The following is a 21,588-nucleotide window of genomic DNA, read 5'->3' as shown; positions in this document are numbered from 1 at the left end:
AATTTTCCTCACTAGCATCATTTCAGAGAAAGGGACAGCACTGGTCAACACGTAGGTGATAAAAAGCCCAAAGTTTAATTGAGTTTTTAAATTAAACCGGGCGACACAAACTGATATTATGTCGCCCACAGGAAAGATAGCCACACAACATAAATTAGTTTGTTTTTATGGCTGCAACTAACGATTATTTTCATTGCAGGAACTTTATAATTTAGTTGTTTGGTCTATAAAATGGTGAAAAATGTCACCATTTCATTCAGTTTACTATCATTGAAGACTAAAGAAACCAGAAAAAGTTGACGTTTAAGAAGATGGATCAAGAGAACTGTAGTTGTCTTATGAAAAGCTGTTTTTTTCTGGCAGCCTAAGCTTATAAAGTATAAAATAATGAAGGGCAAACTTTGATGAAAAAACATAAATATTTTTCTCTGTCTTGTAGGCGAGAGGCTGCCCAAACCCGACAAAGGCAAGATGCGTTTCCACAAGATCGCCAACGTGAATAAAGCCTTGGACTTCATCTGCAGCAAGGGGGTCAAGCTGGTGTCTATTGGTGCTGAGGGTGAGAGTCCTTCCTCACATGACTTCCTCCTCTTTAATTAATATACCAAGGTCACACGGTATTTTGCATTTCTTGTACCTATTTTGAGCACCAGATGGTCCGAAGTTGTCAGGAGAATTCAGATGAGCGTGTAGTGACAGGAAAGTAAACCGCAGGTCAGACGACAACCGGGAACAAACACGAGGAATTAGCAGCGTTTTTAACAGTCGCTAATTTGAGTTTAGTGACTGTATTTGTTTAAAACTATCCTGAATCAAGTCGGTGTATAAAAGAAACCTAAAATTTTGTTGTTTGTGTTAGATGTTTTGTGTTAGATATGTAAATTTTTGTTAGGGTTAAGATTAGGGTGATGGGGAAAATGTATCCTTGATAAAAATAATGATAGATTATCATTATGTTATTGAATAAAATCAACTGGAACTGCAGGAAAATAGCAGCAAATTGGATACACTAAAGATGTAATTGGGCACTTAACTGAAGAACTGAAGAGAAAAACAACAATAACGATTGATCGGGGTGAATTTTGAACAGTGAAAATGTTCCACATCAACATAAAAAACCCCATTTTTCCTGCTCAGATTTTGCCCGGGAGCTTTCTAAACCTGTTTGATTCTCTGAGGATAAACGAACTAAATTCTCAGCGGGGTAAAGACGGTTTCAGACTGAGAGTTCATGCGAACACGCTGAGAGCTTCGCTTGTGCAACATTCACATCACAGCTCTTCAAAAGCTAGTTAGTGAATTTTTGTGTGACTTCAATTTTCCTCAGTCTTAATTGCAGCCGAGATTCCCTTTGAGCCTTCGGGGCGCGTGAAATTCAATTTGTTTCAACAGCAGCGGCTTCAAACGTTGCACAATTAAAATGTGTCTCAATCAGCAAACACACAGAGCTTTTGAACTTGTAGAAAGTCATGACTGAGAGGCCAGTCTTTTATATTTTTGTCCATTGCTATGATTGCTAACGTTTGTATGTGTGTTGATCTTCCAGAAATTGTTGACGGTAACGTGAAGATGACCCTTGGTATGATCTGGACCATCATCCTGCGCTTCGCCATCCAGGACATCTCTGTTGAAGGTGTGTGTTGTGACACTTTGACCTTATGTGTTTTTAGCGAAGCCAGCTGTTAGCTGTCAGGTTTTTGTACTTTTAACATAGTTTAATAGTTTATTTAACCCTCACAAAGGATGCGTAACATTCACCCTTCACACTGAATGAACATAAAACTGTATAAACAAGACAAACACAAAATCTTAAAGCAATATTCATAGTTTTGAGCAAAATCCAAAACCACACAGTCTAAGAGAAAAACAATATGTATGTATGTATATGTGTTCATGTGTGTTTACATAGACTTGCGTAATAAGACAATTATTTCACTGTTAAAACATTGTTGTGTGAGTTTGTGATAGACATACGTACCTCACACTACTCACATAAAACAGCAACTTTTCATTTTTATACTTGTGTTTTTGTACAGATTAAATAAATTAGATATAATTTGTGAGCTTTAGAGGCTTTGTTAGCTTCAGGCAGAGCCAGACTAGCTGTTTCACCTTGTTTCCAGTCTTTATGCTAAGCTAAGCTAGCTGTCTCTCATATTAAACAGACAGATATGTCTCAACTAACTCTAGTAGTACTACTACTGTAATTATTACCAACAGCGTTTAAACTGACTGACTATAATCAGTGTGTCTGTCATATGAACACATTCAGACCCAGTTTTGAGTTTGTCTTTGTTGCGTCAATCACAGTCACACTTACTAATCCGCTGGAACAAAATCAGTTTTTTTCCACTTGATGTTTTTTCCACTTTACAAACAAACACACACTGAATAGTTCTTCTGTCTTGAAGTGATGTAAAAATTAGTCAAATTTCACACTCTAGGGATCAACAGCACAAACATCACAGAACACCGAGCGCTCGAAAAACACATTAAAATTACACGCATGTTGCTTATTTACATGCGGAGCTTCAGACATCAGTCACATGTGTGATCAGCGCAGCGGATAAACTTTCCAGACTTTACTCATGTTTGTTCGCTACGCCGTGTGATTTGTCGCAGTAAATCATATTCTTTGATCCGTCTAACAAATTTTCCCTGAACTTTCTTTGCACCTTGTTTCCGTCGTCTCCAACCTTCACGTTGTCAGGCCGGTTAACTCACAATAAATCCTTGTTTATAAAAGTCTCGGACCTCGTTCTCCCCGTCCTTCCTCACGCCTCTATGACCCTCACCTTCAGTCATCCTCTTTAATTCTCCTTTTATTGCTCCTCCAATATCTTCTGCTATCACCTTGACTTTGCTGTCAACCTCCTTCTCATAACGCATACGCCTCTTCCCTCCACTAGTGCAGAAAACTATATCTTTAAACCCCCCCCCCCCCCCCGGGCGCACTAGCATGACTCTTAAAAATGAAGGTTGTTTACTGTAAGCAGACAAATATTTCAGCTACAGCCTAAATTATCCTCCCTTTTTCAAGCCAATTCTTGACCTCATCTCTTTTAAGACTTCCTAACATGATATATCCTCGTCCCACCATTCAACTCCCTTTTTTTCCCCTCCTTTAACCCGTTCCCCATCCCTCTTTCATCCTGCTTCTCCTTTCTCTTGCCATTATTCAAAGAAGACGCCTCCTTCCCGTCCCTATTAAAGAATGTTTGAATAAAATGCATTTTTATTGCTCACCATGTCCCTCCCTCCCCCTCTTCTCCTTACTCTTTTTCCAGAGACCTCTGCTAAGGAGGGTCTGCTGCTTTGGTGCCAGAGGAAGACTGCCCCCTACAGGAACGTCAATGTGCAGAACTTCCACATCAGGTGGGTCTATGATGCCGAACTGTGGCTTTAACAAGGAACTGCAACCGTGTATCAATATTTTTTTTTTTTTACCTTTTCTCAATCTGTTGGTGCTTTTTCCACCGTTTGAACAACCTCTCACTCTTCTTTCTTTTCCTACCCTCCTTTTTCCACCCATTTACTTTTCCTCCTCTTAATCCTCCATTGTCTCCTCCTCCTCCTCCTCCTCCTCCTTGTCCTCCTCCTCCTCATGGCTCAGTTGGAAGGATGGCCTGGCTCTGTGTGCCCTCATCCACAGACACAGACCTGACCTCATTGACTACTCCAAACTGAGAAAGGTGCCCTTATCCTTCCTTCCTTCTCTTCCCTCCTCTGCTTTTATTTCCTACCTTCATGTCGACTGAAACTCAGCATCACCATCACGCTTTGTGAATTATTAACTCTTTGTATCTTATATTTCAGTTCAGTTTCTCAACATTTCAAATGACATTCATGGTACAGAGTATTTTCATAGCCCCTCTACTGTGAAGTGTCTTTGCAAGATATTCAGTCTAGTGTTACAAAATCACATCTTTTGTAGCTCTGAAACAATATTTGTGGACCAATGTGTGTGTTTAAAAGCAGTTGTCAATACCTGCACTTTTGAGTTATGCTGAATTATTGTAATTTGACTATTTACAGTACAAATATATTACAAAAATATTTAATGTTTCGTCCAGAACTGAACAACTTTTATCCTACAGGTGTTGGAACCAAAAAAAAAGAGGGAAAGGAAACAGAAATGGGATCTGTACACTTCTCTGAGATCAAAACTTGCTTTATTACATTTATTCGGAGCTTTCAATATAAAGTGTGAATCCCATTCATGTTTCCTTCCTGCTTGTATCAGTGTGGATTATGAGATCTTGCTGTAATTATAATAGTCCTCAGTGTGCCTGTCTTACGTTCACTGTGTCTGCCTGTAGGATGACCCCATCGGTAACCTCAACACTGCCTTCGAGGTAGCGGAGAAGTACCTGGACATCCCAAAGATGCTTGACGCTGAAGGTGAGGCTGTGAAACCGTCCTCTCTGCAGGAACTTGTCTCTTGTTAAATTAGTGTAGAAAACACACTGATAACTTCCTCTGCAGCACAACACATGATGGCAGATGGTACAAGGACAAGAGGTCCTTCTTATTTGAAATTCAGCCATCTGCATTAAAAAAATTAATGCATTTTAAATCACTTTAAAAGCCTCTCTTGAAGTACTGACGGGCCCGACCTCTACAACAGTAAATCATAATGCTCTTTACTTTACGCCGACATTGTAAGTGAATCCATTCATTTTCAAATCGGAAACATCTCGTTCTAAATTCAAGAATGTTTATGTTATAAATAATCATTTTGAGAATCAAAGCTGCTTTACAGAATATAATGTTATATATATATATATAGACATTTAAACTTGGAGCTTTTTTAACCATGTGGTTTTTTTTTTACTCTCAGATATTGTGAACACACCCAAACCTGATGAGAAGGCCATCATGACCTACGTGTCCTGCTTCTATCACGCCTTTGCCGGCGCTGAGCAGGTCAGATACTATTTTATGTTTTTTTATTATAGTAATAATTTATAGTATATTGGACCTTTGTTTATGTTGATATCAATTTCTAATCAATGTTTGACTGTCAACATGACACAACAGTAAATCTAATGAATTATGAATCTTGGCTGTTATTATAAATGTATATTAATTGTTTGTCTCTCTCTCTCTCTCTCTCTCTCTCTCTCTCAGGCCGAGACAGCTGCCAACCGTATCTGCAAGGTTCTGGCCGTCAACCAGGAGAATGAGAAACTGATGGAGGAGTACGAGAAGCTGGCCAGCGAGGTGAGAAAACCGCTGCAACCAAAATACTCCCACTCAGTTCGTCCCCGCTCGTCCGCCTCCGCAGAAAAAACGTTAACGCTCCATCGGATGACTTCAAATCTGAACTCTCATCTTTTCTGTAAACTTGACTTCGCATGACACGACCCTGAAGTCACTGCAGGAAGATCAATATCACAGTTACAGAAAGTTAAAGTGAACGTATGAAGACTAATGATCAGAAATATCAACTGTTATAATGACCATGATTTGAAAATCATCATCATAACACTGGAAAAGAAGGCAACAACGAATGCTTATCATTCGCTTTTCTGCTAAATACTGTTTTATTTAATTGAATGTTTAATCTCTAAAATGTGCAAATAATGACAAATTACCAGAACCACAATAATAATGTCTTCAAACTTAAAATTTACCTCAAACTACAGCCAAAGTTTTCCATTTATAACGTTGCGAAATTACGAAAAACGCAAGAAAATTTTTTGTATTTTTGAAACTGTAAACAACAAATTTTGTGCTGTTTTTTTTTTCTTTTCTTGTAAACAACTAAAACAATTTAATTTTTAGTCAAATCAGATTCTTTTGCTTGCGTCATCAATGAACTAAATGTTTGTTTTAGCACTTCTAGAGAAACAAGTGGAGTTGAGAGAAATTAAGAGACGGTCAACATCCGTCTGCGCTAGAAAAAGTTAAAAAAACAAAACAAAAACCCAACGATGGCCTCGTGTAATCTTAAAAAAATGTTTTTGTAGAGAAAATGTAGCCAGTCAGTCACACTCAGGCCTTGTGTTCATATACTTTAAATAAAACATTCACCTACATACAGAATATAAAATTTATCATAAGTAATATACACAAATAAAGCAAACCTTTTGGATTAACCTTTCCTTTTCCTTTTTCTTGGCTCCTGTAGCTGCTGGAATGGATCCGCCGCACCATCCCCTGGCTGGAGAACCGCGTGGCAGAGCAGACCATGCGCTCCATGCAGCAGAAGCTGGAAGATTTCCGCGATTACCGCCGCGTCCACAAGCCTCCCCGCGTCCAGGAGAAATGCCAGCTCGAGATCAACTTCAACACCCTGCAGACCAAGCTGAGGCTCAGCAACAGGCCTGCCTTCATGCCCTCTGAGGGCAAGATGGTGTCGGTGAGCAAGCGCAGATTTTTTAGCCTAGTATTATATTTTTCCTGCACAGCATCACTGTGGATTTTCAAGCTTTCACATCAAGTGTTTTTTCCATCACCTAAAGCTCAAAAAAAAAAGCCTTTCAAAACCCTCTGCTTTGTGATCCAGCAAAAATAAATCTGTTTTTCTTAGTTTCTGACATGAAGATGATACAAAGTCTTCACACGACAACAGCGCTGTAAAAAAAAAAAAATACAATAGAAAAAACACACAAGCTGCTGACACAAAGAAAAACTCGGAAGATCACAGAAGGGGTTGCAGACATCAGGATTAAATAATCCCCCTTTCAAGTCAGCTGGGATGTAAACACAAGCTGCATTTCATTTGCTAATAATTCTAATTCCTTAAACACAGATATGAAAATGTTCTCAAACTTCTTGAATTCATTTGTACTCAGAGTGACTCAAACTCCGAACGATTAATCCCTCAAACAGCTACCGATCTCTCTCTCTCTCTCTCCTCCAGGATATCGCCAACGCCTGGAAGGGTCTGGAGCAGGTGGAGAAGGGCTACGAGGAGTGGCTGCTGACTGAGATCCGCCGCCTGGAGAGACTCGACCACCTGGCCGAGAAGTTCAAGCAGAAGTGTGCCATGCACGAGTCCTGGACTGGAGGTAGGGACGAAGGGGGGAAAAAAGGAGACAGAAGAGAGAAATAATTTCCAGGATTCCAGGTTGTTTGTGTCCATGTTTCCTCTCAATAAGCCAGAAAAACACAAGTCAAATAGTTTGGAAACTCTAAATCATTGTGTAGATTTTTACCTTTATTTCCTTCATTTTTCTGTTTCTCTTCACTCTACAGTAGAAACGCCATAGAATAATCATTAATACATATAAAGTCATGATTAATCACATGATAAAAATTATATTGAGTGCTAAAACTATCCGTAGTAATTTATGAGGATAATAAAACGCTACAGTGACTCGGAGAAAAAGGTTTATTGCAGCAGAGGAAGGACAAAAAGATCAGAGGACGGACCGAATATATTTAAAAGCTTGTAGTCTTGACTTTCTCCAGGAAGGTCAGCCATTGAAATGTTTCCTACTCCACATCAAACACTGTTTGTGTTTCAGGCAAGGAGGACCTGCTGGCCCAGAAGGACTATGAGTCAGCCTCTCTGATGGAGATCAGAGCCTTGATGAGGAAGCACGAGGCCTTCGAGAGCGACCTCGCCGCTCACCAGGACAGAGTGGAGCAGATCGCCGCCATCGCTCAGGAGCTGAAGTAAGACACAAAGACACGTTTGTTCATTTCTTGGCTTGAGTTCAATGTTTTTAGTTTTTTTTTTTAGTATTATATTGTTGGAAACTTGCCGTAGAGGTGCGCACAGTGAGTGTTGGGAGCTTTCTAATGTTAAAGACATGAGGAGAAGGAGGGAAAATAGTGAGGAGGATGAGAAGGGATGGGAGGAGAGATTGTTAGATGAAGGCAGGAGGACTGATATGGAAATCGTAGGAAGGAGAGGAGAAAATTTCTGAAGTATTACGGGAGTCCTTATAGTAGTAATGGGTAAGATATGGATGTGAATACAGAGAACAAAAGATGAGTGAAAAGCATATCAACGAGAGGGATGTAAAGATGAAAGAGAAGAAACCTTTGATCTCTCCTTATTCCTCAACACTCCTCACGGTTTGTTTTTTGTTCCATAGATAGTTTCAAGTTGATCCTTTTGATGCTATGTACAGTATAATATGAGCTATTCAGCATGTATGTGTGCCACCTATAATTTATCATTCATTACTTCAAAAGCAGATGTTTTATCCTCAAATTACCCTTAAATTGCAGAAGCAGGTGGCAATTATTTTAAAGTAGTGTAATCACAGATATTTGGGGGAAATGTGAGGATAAATTTGGGGCTTTTAAAAAGTGGCAGAAGTGTATGTTTGCAAGTAACTATAATTAATTACATATTAAATTTACCTCAACATTCATCTGATGGATTAATTTCAAACGATACGTATCATTTCAGCTAATTTTGAACTATCATCAGATTTCCATCCGGTGTATTTTTAATGACAGTTTCCCTCCGTTGTCTCCTGCAGTGAGCTGGACTACCATGATGCTGCCACAGTCAACGCCCGCTGCCAGGGCATCTGTGACCAGTGGGACAACCTGGGTACCCTCACCCAGAAGAGGAGGGATGCACTGGAGGTACATCCAAAACAACTCAGTCTGAATATTGAGCCAAAACCATCAGGGAGATACGGATTGTCTGCTTTTAACACTGATGTTGATTCATCTTTATGTTGTTTTTTGTTGTTGTTTATCAAAAAAGATTAAAATAAGGTACCAAGAAAAATGCCTAGAGACCAGAAACCAGAGTATAAATAACACATTTTGCAATAGTTTTATTATGTAATATCTTCAATAAGTTTCAGAGCTTCTATCCACATCTTCATTTTGTAACGAGTGACTCTGTGTGTGTGTGTGTGTGTGTGTGTCTGCAGCGTGTGGAGAAGCTGTGGGAAACCATTGACCAGCTGTACCTGGAGTTCGCCAAGAGGGCAGCGCCCTTCAACAACTGGATGGACGGAGCCATGGAGGACCTGCAGGACATGTTCATTGTCCACAGCATTGAGGAGATCCAGGTAATTGATCGTATTCCTTATCAGGCCAGGGCCAGATAGTTAATTACATTTTTATTTATCGTAAGTGTCTGATTAGTACCCAAAGAACATTAAAATACATTCCAGAAACATATAATAATCACAGTTCACTTTAAAACACAAGCGATTGTAGTCATTTTTCTCCATTTTCAGATGTGCTCACTAATTCTTTTGTCACATTGACTGATGTTTTTTGCACCCAGAGCTCAAAACACTTGTTATAATGAGTGAAGTTCACATTTATACATCATAAAATCCACAGAAACACTGATCTGTTTGAATGTAAATGTTTGCAGTGACAGTAAACTTTGAAAGTCAGACTGACATTTGAGAGTTGGCTGGAAGACAGTTGTAATCATGAGCTAACATCTGACGATAGAAGTCACTTTTACAATCTATACTGTTGCACTGATTTAGTAGAGATTTCACTCCATGTGAAAGGAAGAAATAACACAAATATAAATGTCTCCTCTGTCCTCCTCGTCTCCACCTCCTCCGTTCTCCCGCACAGAGTCTGATCACAGCTCACGACCAGTTCAAGGCCACTCTGCCCGAGGCCGACAAGGAGCGCATGGCCACCATGGGCATCCACAACGAGATCCTGAAGATCGCCCAGACCTACGGCATCAAGCTGTCCGGAATCAACCCTTACACCAACCTCACCCCCCAGGACATCAGCAATAAGTGGGACACTGTGAGTTTAATCAAACAGTATCAGAAATCCACTTTTATTTCTGGTTTGTGTTAGCTGACGTTATGTAAACAGGAAATGTCAACCTAACCCACACTCTGTACGCTGCATTTGGTCAGTCGGCTAATAATAAGTAGAGTACATACATAGCGACGGGTCAGAAATAGTGCAGCACATTTAGGTTAGAGCGACACTGAACACCGTTGGCAAGCTCTCAGGAGAAATCAAAGTAACTGCAGAGGACAATCTGTCAGTGCAGCCGCAGTGTGACACACATCTGACCATCTGCCCTAAAAAATAGATTAGTTTCTGTGGGAATCATCAAAGAACTAGTTGGTTAGATGCTGAACTGGAACAACTACACATAATTCACAAAGAGAACTACATTTTTATGACTTTTATGTTAACTCTAAATTCACTGAAAGAAAAAATGTAAATTAAGGCTAAAACATTGTTTCAGTTGATACAATAATAAGTGTTATAAGTTATAAATGGGTTTGAATGACTCTGTAGAGACGCAGCAGGAAGGCAGGCGGCACTTTGTTGATCAAAATGTTATAAAAACTCATGTTATGGGACTTTGGTTACATTTCTCAAGTACATCTAAATATATAAGCACAGAAACAAATCCAGTTTCTCAGTTTTAGTTCCTCTCACTGCACTGATGAAGCTCTTGTGACTGTTTGCTTCATGTGTGTGCAGGTGAAGCACCTGGTGCCCCTCAGAGACCAAATGCTCCAGGAGGAGGTGGCCAGACAGCAGGCCAACGAGAGACTGAGGCGCCAGTTTGCTGCCCAGGCCAACATCATCGGACCCTGGATTCAAACCAAGATGGAGGTACAGTGTGACAGTTTTACCTCATGTACGCTGTGGGAGACAAAGCAATAGAATACACCAAGACAATAAAACAGTAGACGAAGAGTTTATAATTGTCAAACAATCTATTGTAAATGTTTTAACATGTTATGATGTTCCTGTTTTGTGTCTCTGTACGCCTGCAGGAGATCAGCCATGTGTCCGTGGACATCGCCGGCTCCCTGGAGGAACAGATGAACCACCTGAAGCAGTACGAGCAGAACATCATCAACTACAAATCCAACATCGACAAGCTGGAGGGAGACCACCAGCTCAGCCAGGAGTCCCTCATCTTCGACAACAAGCACACCAACTACACCATGGAGGTACAGTAAAACCTCTCTCTCTCTTAATTTCTCCACCTCTCGCTTCCTTGGCATTGGGTATTAACCTCCATATGATCCTCCGTCTATGCAGCACATCCGTGTGGGCTGGGAGCAGCTGCTCACCACCATCGCCAGAACCATCAACGAGGTGGAGAACCAGATCCTGACCCGCGACGCCAAGGGCATCAGCCAGGAACAGCTCAACGAGTTCAGGGCCTCCTTCAACCACTTCGACAGGGTGAGACTTTCACCGACCCTTCAAAGTGAAGTTGTTGATCTTGATGTGGACGATGTAGACATACTCATGTTGTAAATGTGACTGATTTAGTTTAAATTATCTTTGAACAAGTGATAAAAATAACTAAACTAAAAAGAAAATATTAAAATGATGAGCAGACGCAGGCTTGTACAAGAAAAAACAAGACAAAAATCAATATTTGACACACAAGCATGCACCTTTTCTTCTTATTTTAGCTTCAATAACTTCAAGTCCACCAGAATATTCATTATTTTAGCACCAACAATAAACAGAAACATGAGCATTACTGTCATCCAAGGAACTGCACTCGGATCTTTTTACATTTTGTCAACAGTTTGTTTGACTGATTAATTCAACTATTGTATTTTTCCTTTGCAGAAGAGAAACGGCATGATGGACCCAGACGACTTCCGTGCCTGCCTCATCTCCATGGGTTACGATCTGGTGAGTTCAAAGAGTAAATTTACCCTGAACGGACAGAATTGTACCTTTTATCATGTTCATTTCATTCAAGAAAATCTTAGTTTTCTCCCAGTGTGTATGGCTTTACCTGGATTCAACAGTGTTTGAGGAAAGAAGAAAAGACCAAGTTCATCAATCTATTAACTACTTTACTTCATCCAGTAATGAACTAATATCCGTCTCTCTGTGACAGGGTGAGGTAGAGTTTGCTCGCATCATGACCCTGGTGGACCCCAACAACACAAGCGTGGTGACCTTCCAGGCCTTCATCGACTTCATGACTCGCGAGACCGCTGAGACCGACACCGCAGAACAGGTCATGGCTTCCTTCAAGATTCTGGCTTCAGACAAGGTAAGCAGATTAAAACACTAAAGCTAACATTTAACCGCAACATTACATCCAACAATATTTACAACTGATGTAAACAGTAGTTACTAGTTTTACTAGATTACAGTGTGAGATTTCAGATTGAGCATTATTGGAGGAAAAAAATCTGATTTATTACAATTTGTGTCTTAGTTTTGAGTAATTTGCTAAGATCTGGTAACACTGTAACATCACTACAACATTAGAGAAAGCAGCTACATTTCTGATTTATTGGCCACGTATGCAGGTAACAGGTTTGTAATCTGTTTTTACACGTAAACATTTGCAGGAGAGAGACTTCAGACAGAGAAAGCAGAGATTAAACGTACTGCCGTGTGTCATATTTTTAACTAATTCCATCCAAAGTGAAGTATAAATAAGTCTGTTTCCACTGCTGAATGTTTGGCTATTTGTCAAATCCAGGAAGCACTGAGCAGCGTCTTCTATCACGATTAGTTACGAGTAATGTTTCCAAAATGAGGTCGGAGGGGAGGGGGAGGGGGAGGGTGGGGGGTTAGGAGAGGAATGTGATTACTGCCCTTCTGCATGTAGACGCAGATTTACAGTGACAAGGTTACTACAGTGCATATAAACATCCTGACTGTCACTGTTCCCAGATCTCAGCATTTAACTAGATGAGTCACGTATTATAACCAATAACAATGACGGCCAAAAAGAACGAGAGCCAAGCTTCCCTTTTTAAATCTGGAGCCATAATAAAGTGTTTTAGCAACTGTTGTTTTGGCTTAAGAGTGAAACACTGGTAACTTAACGTTGAGCCGCTAATATTTAAAGTATGTAGGCCGTGAAATTTGGAGCGTGTGGAAATGCCAGTACAAGAAAGTCCGCTTTAAAAAAAATTAGTCACTGGTCTTCATCTGCGTTCTTATCAAATCCTCACAGATGCGCCTTCGGATTTGCGCCATGAGACATCTTTTAAAAACTTCTCTCTAAATCACACGCCGCCTCTCGTCTTCTCTCTCTCTCTCTCTCTCTCTCTCTAGAATTACATCACAGTGGATGAGCTGCGCAGGGAGCTGCCGCCCGAGCAGGCCGAGTACTGCATCAGCCGCATGACCAGGTACGTCGGACCCGACTGCCCCACCGGCGCCCTGGACTACATCTCCTTCTCCAGCGCCCTCTACGGAGAGAGCGACTTATAAACACAGCCCCCCCCCCCCCTTCTCTTCATCTCCTCCTCGCAATCCCTTTCTTCCCAACCTCCCCCCTCCCACCCCTCACCCCCCCCTTCCTATTTCTCCTATGTGGAGAGAGCGAGTTCAACCCTTCCACTGTCCTTCTACGCTTGGTTCTTATCATTTTTTCCTCTTTCAATTCTTAAACTTTTTCTTCCCCTTCTTCCTGACCCTCCTCCTTCCCTCCTCTCACGCTCCGGGAGAGAGGGTGAGAGCGGAAGACTTTGCTCAGATCTTAGAGGAGGCTGTGTTTGGACTGGCCAGCTCTTCCCTCATTTCTATATAAGAGCGCCTTTAAAAAAAGAAAAAAAACAGAAACAGGAATGTGCCGGGTATTGCACTGAACTTATGTAAGCAGCATACATAATAACATACCTGCCTTTTTTAGGAGAGGTTAACAGAAGGAAGTAATGAGGGAGAAAGAAAAAATTAGGAATGAATTTTGAGCAAAGCCTCCTGCTCTCCCCCTCTCTCTCCCTCTCTCTCTCTCTCTCTCTTTCTCTCTCTCTCTCTCTCTCTCTCTCAGATGTCATATTTTTTTTGTAGAAGGGTGATTAAAGAAGAAAATGTGATAAAAGAAAAGCTGGTTGGTCAGTTGGCTTGGTTGGTTGTGTATTTGTGCAGATGCATGCTATGTTGAAGTTTAGAAAACGCTGTCTTTGTGAGTCTCCCGACTCTTCCTTAATCACGCAAAAAACATAAAAGGTGACATTTCACTCAGCAGAGAAGTCAGGTGCTACGATGTTATAAAGCCAGTCTAACACTAAAAATCTCACTCTGTAAAATAAATAAATAAATAAATAAATAAATAAATACCACATCACTGTGAAACCTGTTAGCTGACAACGTGGAGATTTAAAAGGCTTGAGAAGCTCAGGATCAAACGGAGGGTGAATGAGAGCACTTTAACTTTGAATATTAAGATGAAGATAAAAACCCCCAGCGGACAGACACGAGAGCAAAGCACTGTGGGTAAATACAAACAGAAGACAAGAGGGTCTTGGCTGGATGGGGACTCAGGAACGAAGACAGAAAGAGAGAACTGTTACGGCCAGAGAGAACGATCCCACACACCTCTCTCCTCTCCGTCCAGACTCCTTTTTTTATACATCACTGAATAACTGTTTGTATGAATGTCAACACGTGACGGAGGAGGGACGCAGACAGAGAGAGGTGTCGAGCAGTGAGAGACGACAGGGCATCAGGAAAGTTGCGGAGAAAATAAGAAGAATCGATACTGTACGTGGGACCATAGCAGGCCTATGTCAGTGAGGAAAGCAAATAGGGTTTTGGTCCCATTTTAAAAAAAAAAAACAAAACAAAGACAGGTCAGCCATGATTAACAGCGTGAGTCGACTCCTCCCTGTGCATGATGATGATGATGATGATGATGTTTTAATTTCACCTGTGCTCCATTCTCCTCCTCCTCCCCCTCATCCTCATTTTGTCCATCATCACCGATGCCACAAAAGCTCACTTTCACACAGTTCAACTTTAAAAACCACTACTTGGAATAAAAAAGGAAAATTATATTACTACACGGCGGTTTGTGTTGTCTTTTATTACCTTTTTTTCCTGTACTATACAAGTTATTGATGATGTCACATTCAATATAAAAATTACAAAGATAAATATACATAACTTGGTTCACTGCTGATAATTAATTAGCTAACTAAGGGGTTTTTGAGCGTGGGATGTGGTTTCATCTAATCTGTACAGACTATAAACTGTCCGACCTCTAACCTCCATACTGAGGTCACATGTCAGGCTTGTTGTCGGGGTAGAAGGGGAAGTCCAGGCCTTTCTCCAGGGCGTAGCACCTCCAGCGTTCCTCGTCGCTTTGGTGCGTCAGATACCTGCAGCCCATCTTGTGCTCGAACTCTCGGAGGTCGCACCACACCTGGAAGTCCTGCAGGAGGAGGAAGGAATGAGTGACTTTGTAAACTTCCTGGTTGAATATAAACATGCACTCAAGAGGGTAATGTACTGTATCTGACCTGCAGCCAGGGGTGTCCCAGCGCTTTGCCAACACTGTACCTCCGTCTCACCGACACCTGCAGAAGGTTATTGATGAGACTCACAGCTGGAGAGAAAGAGACACAGAGAGAGATTGGGGTTTAAAAAGTGGTCCGCTGGAGTCACCTAGTGGCCAACAAGAGAAGACTGGGAGTCACTGGAGTAATGTTATACTGTCAAGAACCAGGATAAGAACCTTAAAGCTGCTTAACAGGAAAATTAAAGGACATTTAAAACAAATTAAAGATATTAATGAGTTAAAAAGTGTAAATGTGAAGGATCTTCAGCAGTAACATACCAAAAGATTTGAGTAAGAAATCCATCGCAGTGAACATTTAGTTGCCATTATTTGATTTAAAGTTGCATTTCTGTTACATGGTGATAAAGCTGCAAGCAGATAACATTGTGAACTGTCCTTGATGATGCATTCAAGGACACTCTCACGTCTGATTTATATTGGTTGCAGTAAAGTTTTACATTCCTAAACTATGTTGTCAGAAAGTCAAACCCAGACCTTATTTCTTGTATTAAATAAGTTTCTATTCAATTAATTGACGATAACGTCTCATATATCAGAGTGTCCTTGAATGCACCAACAGAGAACTAAAAAAAAAAGCTTACCCTCCAGTGAGATGGAGGCCCAGAGATGTTTCGGGTACATGAAGGCAGCGTTTGTGATCTGCTGCCTGATGTCCTCGTCCTCGTTGAAGGGGAAGGTGCCGCTCAGGCTGACGTACATGATGACCCCCACGGACCACATGTCCAGCGAGCGGTTGTAGCCGTTGGAGCTGATGACCTCGGGCGCCAGGTAGGCGGGCGTGCCCACGACGGAGCGACGGAACGACTTCTCGCCGATGATGCGGGCGAAGCCGAAGTCGCACAGTTTCACCTTTCAAACGCAAAAACACAGAGCGGATTTAATGAGCTGTTGAGACGACGTCGCCTGATGCTGTAAATTAATTCATAACGAACCTGAGGGAAAGGGTCCGCAGACGCCAGCAACACATTCTCAGGTTTCAGGTCACAATGAGCGATATGTTTTAAGTGCAGATACCGCAGAGCCTCCAGGATCTGCATCACAAAAACATAAGAAAGACTCGTCATAGTACGATATTTTTATAAGCTTAATTTATGCAAGAGGCCACTCAAAAACATTCCTATTTTCATGGATACCAGAGAGACGGTCCCTAAAGACTTGTTATCTACTAGTGTACATTTTTAATTAGTTTTGAAACAGGATTTGGTTGAAATTTACAAGAGCTTAAAAATGGAAACCAAAAAAAGAGTTAAAACTGGTACAAACAGGAAGAAAATTTGACTACAGGTTCGCTGTTAATGGTCAAAGCTGCCAAATGAGTCATGAAAAGTGTCTCTAGTATTTCACCAGAAAAAAACAAAGATTTGAGAAAAAAATTCAGGAAATTTGTGTTTCTTCTTCTTCTCTCTTACCTCATTAATCACCTCATGACCCTTCCTATTTATCTTCTGACTCCTCTTGTGGGTCCCGACATGAAATTTCCATCATTTAAATAACTTGTGAACACTGACTGACTGATCGGGATTTGATCTTATATACCTGCGTGACCAGGAAGCGAGTGTTGCGTTCAGGGAGTCGTCCTCTCTCGCTGGACAGAATCATCTCCAGCATGTCTCCGTGGAGCTTCTCCATGACGACGAAGACGTACACGGCGGTCTCAAACATCCCCTCCAACAGGACCACGCCGAGGTGGGACAGACTCTGACCAGCACACGTTCACATATTAGATGTTACAGAATATAATACAATAGTAAATACTGTATATATAATAAAACATATATAAATATATATATATCAGTACCTGCAAGATGGCTACTTCATTCCTCAGCTGTCTCTCTTGTTTGGTGGGGAAGCGCGTCTTGTCAATGACTTTGATGGCAACCAGTCGACCAGACTTCCTGTGAGTACCTGAACAACCACAAATAATCTGCTCAAACCAATCTATTAAAAACACATTAATGATAACAATCACAGTGTTGTAGTGGGTGAAATTGTCCTTTATTATGATGAAATATGAACACTGTAGTTTATTTTGAGTCAATCTAACAGACAAACATCCTGCTGCTGTAAAAACTCACTAAAGCACCGAGTGTGTATTAATCCACAGCTAAAAATAGTCCCAAACAAATGCACTGTTTACTCCTGTTTGAGTGATGTACTGCAGTGCCCTGCTGTTGAAGGGCATAGATTAGTTTTATTTTTAAATGATGTATTCATGAACTAGAGAGACGGACTAACACGCTGTTTGTTTTGGCCTTTTCATGGGATTTGTTAACAATAATGCCAGCCTCGTTCTTTAAAAATCTATTTTACAACATGCAGCTTCCTGTTCCTGAAGACAGTTAAAGTCAGTTAGTGAGTATTAAACCATATGGTTTCATGTACTTCCTGCCTCTGCTTTCTGGAAATGTCTACATCTGCTGCTGTGTGCTGAAAACCTCCCAAGAAGATTAAAAAAAAAAAAAGCTGAACGTCTGACCCTGATGTTGTAATAATAATCATTAAAGTGGTTTAAATCGGCTCACCTCTGTACACCACTCCAAACTGTCCTGAACCCAGAACCTCATCTGTGCAGATCTGATACACTGAGCTGATGTCCTGAAACACACACACACACACACACACACACACACACACACACACACACACACACACACACACACACACACACAGACACACACACACACACACACACACACACACACACAGAAGTATGAAAATCATCTTCATAAGTTGACTGTGTTGGTTTATAATCCAGGAGTGTAGAGTTGATTCTTACCACGCTGTCTCTGCGAGAAACTTCATCTGTAATCAAAACAAAACAGATTCATTCATAATTTTGTGGAAGGAAACAATCATTTAATAAACACTTGTTGTCTAAAATATTTCAGACTGTAAAATATTCTCTGAGTCATCCTTGTTTGGATGCTGTTTGACTCATTAGAAGTTTCAGTATCACCCTGAAGACATTTTTCACTCATTATATTTAAAAAACATTAAAGTTTTCATGTTCCATCGCCCTCATTAAGTTTACACATAACACTTTGTTATATAAACTCTAAAAAAAGCAACATTTTCTTATTAATTCTGAATAACATGAATATCCAGAGGCGTCGTCTCACCTTTGTTGTCTTTGCTGCATCCTCTGCCGCTCTGAACGGGCATCAGAGCCTGACGGATGGCGCTCTCCCAGGCCGGCCCGTTCTCGCCGGCCACCACGCAGTACACCAGCGAGGCCGTCACCACCTCGAAGGAGTGGGCGCTGTTGCCTGGCAACAAGGGAACGGAGAGCTGGGCGGGGCCTCGGACCTGCAGCACCTCAGACAGAGGCATCTCCTGGAGATAGAGGGAAAATACAGTGAAAATGACAACTGACATCACATCCAGTTCTGTAGTAAATTATTAAAACTTCTTCTACTTTACACTCACTTTTTTCCCCTTTTATTGATTTTATCATCCATCAACCATAAACTCAACTACAGAATAATCCACTAACTTCATACTTATTGCATATTTTTGTGAAATTGGTATATTGAGATTGTGTTTTCTCTATGTATGTTCCTTAAAAAAAAAGAACAAAAGTACGGTGGCTTTTAAAAGAATATATCATGAAAGGCATGTATGAAAAGTCTGTTTGTAGCTGTACAAAATCTCAAATCCATACTGTGTTAGTTGATTACAGGTGGTAGAGTAAACAAAATGAAAACATTTATACTGTTCTGTGTAAAACCAGCGAAACATCAGCACATCAGTCCGCTACTGAAGTGTTGGACAGAGGAGATCGTACCTTGTAAAACTTGGTGCTGCTGTCATTCTGGTACAGAGTGATGCTCTTCCAGTCCAAGATCCAGTAATGACGTTTCCTCTGGGAAAAGAAACATCAGAAATAATTCAGAGGTTCTCACTGTACTGTAAGTGTGCGATGCATATTTTCAATGAGCATGTATTTTATACATCTACATGAGTCCATACGGTCAGAAACAGCAAAAAAGTGGAGTTAATAAAGATTTTTAAAGATGTGTGTTTTACTTTAGCTTATTTCATGAGTTAGTTGAGAGCTAATTTACATTTCTCACTGTTAAAACTACAAAAACTAAAGAACATAATTCTGCACATGAAGATACACTTTTTTGGCTTTAAAGCTACTAAAAACTAACTCTTCATGCTTTTTGGTTTTAAAATAATCCACTGAGCTCTGGTTTAAACAGGAAACGTTGACTGCCTAAATATAAGGTACAAAAACAAGCGCAATCAGCGTGTGTGTGTGTGTGTGTGTGTCTCACCAGTATGTCAGTGTTGGTGTGATGCAGCAGCCACCCCTCTCTCAGGACTCCACCGGCTCTCCTCTTAGTGTGATGCACCGACTGGACGAGCCTCATCAGAGGGATGTTGCTGCTGAAACACGGACTGATGGAAGAGAAAAGAGAAAAAAAAAACAGAATTAAAGTCACTTTTCTTTGCTGTGACGGAGCGGCTGAACTTCCTGTTGAAGCCTCTAGGTGGCAGCATGCGCCCGAAGCTCACTGAGTTGTGGGTGACACCCGCTTACAGTAAATACAGTGACAATGATGAATGACAGGAAGGATGAGTGTGTGTATTAGTGACATGACATCACGAAATCATCTGTGCCAACAGGAAGCTTCAGTCACCTGTTACATGGGGTGACACCACCAGAATAAATTATATAAAAAAATCCTCTCACCTCATTGGCTCTCGTGGTTGCTCGACTTCCATGGCCTCAGCCATCGATTCGCCGTCGGTGGACATCTCATCATCATCGACTTTTAGTGTTGTCATGTTGCTGAGCTCTGACTCATCCTCCTCTGCGTCTAGCTGGCAGCTGTGACCCGCTGCTGTGTCTGGGAATGTGAGATCATATACACACTTATTAGGGACTGTGACTAATGATTTCCCAAACATACTTTTTAAAATTCTCATGTCAAGTCTAATGATAGTCAAAAAGTGCTTGTTTTGTTCAACTAACAGTCCAAAACATTAAGATGTTCGCTTTACTTTTAATATAAAACAGAAAAAAGCAGCAAATCCTCGTGTTTGAGAAGCTGGAACGAGCGAATGTTTTGCATTTTTGCTTGATAGATGACTTAAACACTGAAAATTGATTAAATTTCTGTCAATGAATTAATCAGCTAATTGTTTAAGCACTAAAAATGGTAAAAAATTGTTGCCTTAATCGCTCATGTGACACCAAAGATGCCTTCAATGAACAGCGAGAAATAAAAATATCAGATTTCATAGCTGACATTGATTGTTTTTCCTGATGTTATTATATAAAATGTTTATTACTGAACCCAGCAGATATTAAAAAACATTTATAATATAATATATAAGCTATAAATAATGATTCTGGGACAAAGTTTTTCTGGTAAAATCATCTTAAACCTCTTCAGACATTTCCTGAAGCATCGTGTCATTAATCATCATCGCTGCATCATTTAGATCAGACCAAGACCCGAATCTATCAAAATGTTCTCGAGAAGGAGGGTGAATCAGTTTTGACTCATCGCTGCGGTGACGACATCAAAGCGTGGGCCTTTTCAAAGAGCCGTCGTCTAACGTGCAGCAGGAGTCACAGGACCGGAATAACAAAATGGAACCTGAACCTCCGGGGACCACCGCTCACCTTCCCCGTTGACGCCCGCTCTCCGCTCTCCTGGACAGTCTCTGGAGACCAGCGGCTCGCAGCGCCGATGGCAGTTAAACCTGCAGTCTGACAGAGAGGAGAGGAGACGAAAAGGTGACAAAACATGAAAAATCTGCCATAATTTAACTAGTTTTAAAGTTCAGTTTTGTTGATTCAAATCCGTCTTTTTCAGATTTCTGACGCACATTCAGACTTTGAGGAAAATGATCAACAAACACTTCATACATGGTTTATTAAAGCTCATGTGCTGCTGGAGCTGAATATCTAAAAACGACCACAAAAACATGTTTAAATTTATTACATTTCAAATAAATGCAAATGCTCATCCTTTAAATGTCTGAATGTTTGAGCGTCAAAGTTCGTCCTCAGAAGTTTGACAAAAAAACCCCCAAAAAAACCCCAAGAAATTTTAACTTGAAGCTTCTTCAGCACGTTTCATCTCCATGACAACTGAGCAAACTATCTGCTGAGGAAAACCATGAGATGTGATGGAAAGATCCAGAAAAAGTGATGAAGTGGATCTTCTTTTTTTTGGGGTCAAATTAATAATATTATTTCCTCACGCGGCTGATTTTTTCAATGAATCGTGTTGTAATGCATTAAAGTTTAATATTTTATTCTAAACGGTGAAGCGTGACTGATCATTTAAAGCTGCACTGATCAGTATCTTTTATATTAACTGTGAATAAAAAGACTGTTTGCATGTGAA

The 21,588-nt window shown here is 40.7% G+C and overlaps 2 protein-coding genes across 4 annotated transcripts in view; one reads left to right on the top strand and one right to left on the bottom strand.

The window, feature by feature from the left end:
- actn3b (actinin alpha 3b) overlaps positions 1 to 14,704 on the top strand; it is a 35,382-nt gene extending 20,678 nt beyond the window's left edge. The window contains exons 3-21 of the mRNA XM_044341682.1: positions 440 to 559; positions 1,547 to 1,633; positions 3,288 to 3,375; positions 3,614 to 3,692; positions 4,320 to 4,401; positions 4,841 to 4,926; positions 5,131 to 5,223; positions 6,134 to 6,364; positions 6,869 to 7,016; positions 7,476 to 7,626; positions 8,445 to 8,553; positions 8,850 to 8,990; positions 9,520 to 9,702; positions 10,402 to 10,536; positions 10,701 to 10,880; positions 10,972 to 11,118; positions 11,518 to 11,583; positions 11,795 to 11,953; positions 12,973 to 14,704. Coding sequence (XP_044197617.1) covers positions 440 to 559; positions 1,547 to 1,633; positions 3,288 to 3,375; positions 3,614 to 3,692; positions 4,320 to 4,401; positions 4,841 to 4,926; positions 5,131 to 5,223; positions 6,134 to 6,364; positions 6,869 to 7,016; positions 7,476 to 7,626; positions 8,445 to 8,553; positions 8,850 to 8,990; positions 9,520 to 9,702; positions 10,402 to 10,536; positions 10,701 to 10,880; positions 10,972 to 11,118; positions 11,518 to 11,583; positions 11,795 to 11,953; positions 12,973 to 13,131 — 2,444 coding nt within the window. The 3' untranslated portion in view covers positions 13,132 to 14,704. The remainder of the gene's footprint in view (positions 1 to 439; positions 560 to 1,546; positions 1,634 to 3,287; positions 3,376 to 3,613; positions 3,693 to 4,319; positions 4,402 to 4,840; positions 4,927 to 5,130; positions 5,224 to 6,133; positions 6,365 to 6,868; positions 7,017 to 7,475; positions 7,627 to 8,444; positions 8,554 to 8,849; positions 8,991 to 9,519; positions 9,703 to 10,401; positions 10,537 to 10,700; positions 10,881 to 10,971; positions 11,119 to 11,517; positions 11,584 to 11,794; positions 11,954 to 12,972) is intronic.
- Positions 14,272 to 21,588, bottom strand: part of prkd4 (protein kinase D4) — a 12,272-nt gene continuing 4,955 nt past the window's right edge. For all 3 annotated transcript variants that reach the window (XM_044341684.1, XM_044341683.1, XM_044341685.1), the window contains exons 7-19: positions 20,859 to 20,945; positions 19,920 to 20,076; positions 19,501 to 19,624; positions 19,005 to 19,082; positions 18,340 to 18,553; positions 17,997 to 18,022; positions 17,743 to 17,815; positions 17,019 to 17,125; positions 16,757 to 16,918; positions 16,153 to 16,251; positions 15,802 to 16,069; positions 15,162 to 15,247; positions 14,272 to 15,073 (exon numbers count right to left, since the gene is read on the bottom strand). In XM_044341684.1, coding sequence (XP_044197619.1) covers positions 14,921 to 15,073; positions 15,162 to 15,247; positions 15,802 to 16,069; positions 16,153 to 16,251; positions 16,757 to 16,918; positions 17,019 to 17,125; positions 17,743 to 17,815; positions 17,997 to 18,022; positions 18,340 to 18,553; positions 19,005 to 19,082; positions 19,501 to 19,624; positions 19,920 to 20,076; positions 20,859 to 20,945 — 1,634 coding nt within the window. In that variant the 3' untranslated portion in view covers positions 14,272 to 14,920. The remainder of the gene's footprint in view (positions 15,074 to 15,161; positions 15,248 to 15,801; positions 16,070 to 16,152; positions 16,252 to 16,756; positions 16,919 to 17,018; positions 17,126 to 17,742; positions 17,816 to 17,996; positions 18,023 to 18,339; positions 18,554 to 19,004; positions 19,083 to 19,500; positions 19,625 to 19,919; positions 20,077 to 20,858; positions 20,946 to 21,588) is intronic.

Source organism: Thunnus albacares, chromosome 22 (genome assembly GCF_914725855.1).
Source record: "Thunnus albacares chromosome 22, fThuAlb1.1, whole genome shotgun sequence".
Lineage (NCBI taxonomy): Eukaryota > Metazoa > Chordata > Actinopteri > Scombriformes > Scombridae > Thunnus > Thunnus albacares.
The sequence above is the reverse complement of the archived record's forward strand: the minus strand, read 5'-3'. Positions and strand labels throughout refer to the sequence as shown.